The following is a 6,000-nucleotide window of genomic DNA, read 5'->3' as shown; positions in this document are numbered from 1 at the left end:
AAACCCGTATTAAATTATTTTGACAGCAGTGTTAAATGCTGTTGTATTCGGGGAAAATAACATGTAATTCAGCAATGAAAATGTAATCAGTTTCTTAGCAGATTTAGAGATTGAAGATGATCAGTAATCAAATGCAACAAAAGAACAGTGAAGCACTTTACGATGTAGTGCAGTTTTCGCGCCAAGGTTGAACGATCAGTATCACGAAATTCTGTTTGACTAACATCAATAATGGCATGAATAACTGACAACAGATGTAACTCAAATAAACTGAGATGAATCATGTCGGCTCTCCTCGCTGCTAGACTGATCAATATGAGTCCGCCCAGAGGGTTAGGATGGCCAACTGTAATGTCAAAGTGACAATTTAACAACCAGTGCACGAGACGAATTGAAAAGACAGCCATTCTTTCCGAGCTGAACCTTGTGGCTGGCCATTGTGTAAGGAAAATAATATATTTTTAAAAGCGACACAACTAACTTCACAATTTAGCTTCTTAAATGCATAATTTGAGGAGTAGAGACATAATGAGGAACGTAATGAAGCTATTCGTTTCTGCAGCTATGATGTTCTATAGAAATATGTATAAAAAAAGGAAGAACTGCAAATGCTGGAAAACAGAAACAAAACAGAAACTTTTAACTCTGATTTCTCTCCGCAGATGCTGCCAGACCTGTTGGGATTTTCCAGCAATTTCTGTTCTTGTTGATGTCCTACAGAAGTCCACAACAGAATCACTAGACATGATTTTGTTCTTGAAGGAGAGAAATTTGAAAGAAAACCTTTATTTTAAATAGCGAATAGAGGTGGTTAACCGCATATTAACTCCTAATTATTTAAAAATCGCTGCTGCAAAGTCTAGATGGGTTAAAGTTTGCGTGGGGTGGTTTTGCTTTGCTCGGGCCATGCATTAAACGCCAAAACAATGTACATCGGTATTGTTCTCCATAGAAAGTCTCAGCCTTTGAAAATTGCTACTCAAGTACTACCGGTTGATGTCACTGTCTCCTCTCAGAGCCCGAGTAGGAGGAGAGGGATGATAATTAGACTGTCCTACATCACTTCTAGCCCGGATGGATGACTTCACTCTTCCGCTTGGGTTTCCTTTATGTTGGCGGCGGGGTCTCCGGCTCTCTCCAGAGCTCTCCAAGTACAGTCAGAAGACAACATCTCCAGGATCACCGGTGGGGCAGCGGTCACCGATAGCCAGGATTAACAGCTCCCCCCCTTCCTCCCCCGAAAAGAACCGCCTTGTCAATTGCTTCAAGTCACTGAATTTCCGGGAGTTTTTATTTTGTTAATTTCTTTTTGTCACCCGTTCTTGGCTCCGTCCCCTTCGCTCCTGGAGGCACTATGTCGGAGATTTTGCCCTACAGCGAGGAGAAGATGGCTCATTTCGGCGGCGAGAATGAAGTCGGCCAGCTCTCCTTCAGCTGTCGCCTCCAGGACACCAACACCTTCTTCGGGGGCTCCCAGCCCAAGAGACCCCCCAAACTGGCGCAGATTGGCAGAGCTAAGCGAGGTAAAACGCGGAGACTTTTGCCTAGCTCTTAGTCCGCTCGCTAATTGTCCTGTGTCATTTTCTATTGTAATCGCATTTTTTAGGGTCAGTAGATTTGGAAATCGCCGTATTTCATCAAAAATAAAGATTAGTGTTTCATCCAGATCATGCCGGCGACAGTACTCGCCCTTCGTGAGTTAATGAAGTGTATAAATGTTCCTCTTATGCTTCCATTTGACAAAATATATAACATTTCACGGTTGCTTATAGATGTGTGCAGAATCTTGTTTGCGTGCATATTGTAAATATACAACTCGCCACGATCCAACTTTAAAACAAACCTTTCTGCAGCGTTCGTTGTTCGCTTGAATTTAACATTTTCGATGTAAAAATGTAGTCGATTTTGGAATCTGGTTTTTGACAGAAATCACTGTTTTCGTGTTCAGCAATCCGTTTGGTTAGATTCATTTTTGATTCACATCATGTCCCCTTGCTGCAGCTTTTTACTGGATGACCAATTTGGAAATGAAACGAGATTATTTTGTACCTTCTCCCAAAACTCGGGATCTCTAATCCGCTGAGACATTTTTGATTCTCGCAGACCATCCTCGATGTTTAGCCTAAAATGTAAAACCGAATATTACCAAATTTCCACCGTGGCCAGACAAATGAGCTCTTCGACATTCCCTTTGAGACCAGATTTCATACATGTTGTGGGGTCCCGGATCCATCTTTAGGATCGTCTACGATATATCTGCATACCCGTTTCCCCCATAATTTGGCTAATCCATTTAATATATATTTACATCGAAATCGCAACAAGTGTAAGGATTTCGATCTGCCTCACTTTTAGTCCTCGCCCATCACACGGATGTATCTGCTTATTTTCTATAAGATACGCAGCTTTATTTACCGTCCCCGTTTATTTTGTTTAGACCCAACTTGTTCCAGGGTGAAATCAAAACACAGGCAGTCCGCTGAGCAGAATGCTAATTCGTACTGTCGTCTGCGCTAGAAATAAGAAGCACCTTTCTTTGCAACGTCAAATTTTGATCATTAAACGGCAGCATCAACCTTGAAAACAAAACAAAACCGTGCGTGCATTCTTAACGAAAGAGCGCGCTTCGTAATATGTAGGGTCAATATTTGGAACAAATAACAATCCCACACCTTCGCCTTTGTCAGCATTATAACACAATTGGATGGTGTTTACATTCACTCCTAGTCCGTTGTATTGAGCGCCAACATGTTTGTTTATATTTTACAGCTCTCCTCATGTTCTGCTGACCCTATCTGTGTACTGTCTGCAGACACTAAATTGCCTGTGATTGCTTTGCAGTTGTTATCGAAGACGACAGACTAGATGATGTTCTGAAGGGGCGGGAGGACAAAACCTCGTCTGGAGTGTAAGCGGAAAGGGAGCGACCCTGACTCCCAAACTTTTTTTTAACTATTTTAAAGCACTTTGGGGCTGTGCATGCGTTTATGGATTGTCCAGAGAGGTCTTGGGGCTTGCTGACGAATCTCCAATCCAAACAAATGCACACAAATTTGAGGAGCTGTCAATATCAGCACCATTCGGTTTATCCAGGCACATACAGATTAAGTAGCTGTCCATTTCAGAATTCCAAACCAAGCGAGCAGAAATGGAGGACCAGGTCATTGCAGCAGCAACACCGTCTTCTCTAAAAAAAACCAATGCGCAGAGATTGCCGAACGGCGCATTTCAGAACCATCAAATTACCAGAAAACACGGCGCTTGATCGGAGAGCACGACAGCTGGCAGAACCGATTCGGGGGCGGAAAGAATGAAAGCAAGGGATAACGAGCAGAAAGAAAGGATTTTTTTTGCATCAAAATAGACATATTTAATTCATCCTGTTGCATGAGCTTCCGGTCATGGTGCCAATATTGGTACCAGCAGTCATTAACAGTTTGGCACGCTTCTTTCTAATGGAATTCTTCGTACTTGTATTTTTATATCTAAATCTTTGTAAAACAGATGCTAGTCTATGTATTGTACCGCATTAAAATGTTTGTATTTTTTGTAAGGATGTAAAGGACCGGATCCATTGACTTGCAAGACTGATTGATTTTGGTCTATTCTATGTCAGCATTGGGAAGAGACTTATTGAATGTTATTTATGAACCTCTTAGTCGTTTAGGGATTTTATTTTGTTTTATTTATTTTTGTTTATTTGCACACATCAATGCTAAAAACAATCTGTATTTAAAATCTATATTGTGGTAAGCATTGCTGCTGGATGTGTGAAATTTGAAGGTTTATGGAGAAAACTAATGCACTGTTTAAGAAGTTTAAAATATTGCGCTGTTAACATTGACTGTCCTCTTTTTGGACTCTTATGAAGCTGTGTTTTTAAATTTAATTTTGTAACATTCTTTTATGAAGCTTACTATCGTTATATGTGCATGTTAACATGAGGCGTAATTTTAAATAATGAAAGAAAATCATTCCAAGGATATATAAAAGCAAAAAAAAGTAATGACATTCTAAGAATGATTCATTGTACATTTTATGACCATTTTCACTGTATTTGGTGAACAAATAAATGGTTGAAGGCTGTAAAGACACAAATAATGATTTGTTTGCTCATTGTATCTGTGGTGTTGCATTTATGGAAGGAACTGCTTGAAAAATTGAAAAACTTTTTTTTATACTTTCAGTACACCGCAGACATATCTAGACAAACCTTTCACTGTTAACACAGGATCGTAAATAGACTATGATTGGTATAATCATGTATTCACAGCTAATCTGGGTTTGAGAACACAGGTGAAAAGTTATCACTGCTTTCGATTAGGATTGGATCACTAGTTGATTTTAAAACAATATTATCTTGTCATCCTGCATTTTATATTTATGCCATTTTCCTTTTCATAGCCCACTCCTCACATCCGACATTTCATTTCTACCTTCACCAGAACTTATCAGTCTGGGCATCAGACATCAACAGCATTCCATGCCTAAGTACAAACCGTGAGAAATTAGTGACAGTACCACTCTGTAACAATTGTGGCCAGAGCTTCAGGAATTGAAGATCCGGTGTGTTTGCTGGCGGGGGTTGGGCAGTGCAGTCTCAGTAGACGGGGCTGATGGGGCCGAATCGCCTATTCTCGCTCCAGAGTTTTGTCCTGATGGATGATTGTGAGCCATTACCGGACGATGTTTTGTGGTTTTGATACAAAAGTCCTGAACCTTAATAACAGTGCGGTGGTCGCCAGCAACAGGAATATTCGAACTGAATACCAATCGCAGGGTTCATATAAAAAGGGGGCGCTAACAGAATGCGCAAAGGAATAGAAAGGCTGTTTATAAAGAATAATTTTTATCTTGATGCTGTTATTTCTCACTTTGCTGAATACCCAATTTATAAGCAATGCGACTTTCAATTTCCCCGAACACAACAGTTAAGTGAATGTTTGACAATGGTGCAGGGGCGAAATTACATTGGCTATCAGCCTATAACTAACGTTGAAGCGTGTTTGAATTTTAAGTCATGACAGCTTCATTCATACGCAGTAAATTCGAGGCGATGTGGATTATACCTGGCAGAGTTAACTTATGGCATTATTTGCATATAAGTAAAATAAAATGAAAGCGTGCTGATTCTACAGTTGGTCAACAATTGTGCAAACATGGTGTTTACTTTTATTTATCAAACATGCCCGATTTTTGGTCCAAAGAGGATAAATGTTCAGTTAATTAAATTGGACCCTAGCCGGGCTATTGGCAATAACATTCAAGGTAGAGGTTTAGCTCAAAGATTGGAAGCCGAGGGGCGCTATCCAAAGACAACTCGAGCGACAGTTCCAATTGCACTGGGGTTCTCCAAAGATTGCCCCCATTTCTAGAAAGAAACACAATCCCTATGTGGAGGAAAGCGGATCAATCTTGGGAAAGCAGACAAATTAACACTTTAATTTTCTCCTCTTGAATGTTGCCATTTATCGCCGGAATCTTCTGCCTTCAGCTTCCAGAGACAGAAAAAGAAATGGAAAAGGGAGGGGGGAGAAAAGTGGGGCATTCATGCATTCTCTAAACGGAAGTCATCCTGGAATCGAGCATTTTTCATATAAATGATAGATAAGGTTTCCCAGTCTCTTTATCACTCCTGCCGTTTGAAGTGAGATATGTAACATCTATAAACAAGGCTACTGCAGTGAATTGACCATATCATAAAAGTTTCTGCTCTCAAATTACATAAGTGACGGACATCTTTCTAGTTTGGGCATTTCGTTCCTGGATCTTATTGGAAGGACATTAACATTAACAGAATGAGCATTCGACTTTACTAAAGGTCCTGTCAAAACCTAAGCGAAGCTTCGAACTTCAAGTCATAAACAATATTCTTCCCTCATCGATATAGACACATACAGAGTCCGTCCGAATAAATTACACTCTTTATTCGCGAAAGGACTTCACAAGTAAACTGGATGAAAACGTACAAACAACATAATTTGTAAGGCAAAAATCAAA

The 6,000-nt window shown here is 40.1% G+C and overlaps 1 protein-coding gene across 1 annotated transcript; it reads left to right on the top strand.

The window, feature by feature from the left end:
* The first annotated feature begins 1,109 nt into the window (after positions 1-1,109).
* Positions 1,110-4,098, top strand: camk2n1a (calcium/calmodulin-dependent protein kinase II inhibitor 1a). Its single transcript, XM_020522852.2, has 2 exons — positions 1,110-1,523; positions 2,842-4,098. The coding sequence occupies exons 1-2, from the start codon at positions 1,355-1,357 to the stop codon at positions 2,910-2,912; spliced, it is 240 nt and encodes a 79-aa protein (XP_020378441.1). The 5' UTR covers positions 1,110-1,354; the 3' UTR covers positions 2,913-4,098.
* Positions 4,099-6,000: the final 1,902 nt, after the last annotated feature.

Source organism: Rhincodon typus, chromosome 13 (assembly GCF_021869965.1).
Source record: "Rhincodon typus isolate 14 chromosome 13, sRhiTyp1.1, whole genome shotgun sequence".
Lineage (NCBI taxonomy): Eukaryota > Metazoa > Chordata > Chondrichthyes > Orectolobiformes > Rhincodontidae > Rhincodon > Rhincodon typus.
This window is presented reverse-complemented; position numbering and strand designations above follow the sequence as displayed.

Bases quoted from the DNA above. Each gene is read 5' to 3' on its own strand.
- camk2n1a (XM_020522852.2), top strand. From the start codon at position 1,355: ATGTCGGAGATTTTGCCCTACAGCGAGGAGAAGATGGCTCATTTCGGC. The intron at 1,524-2,841 runs GTAAAACGCGGA...ATTGCTTTGCAG, and splicing joins GATTGGCAGAGCTAAGCGAG to TTGTTATCGAAGACGACAGA.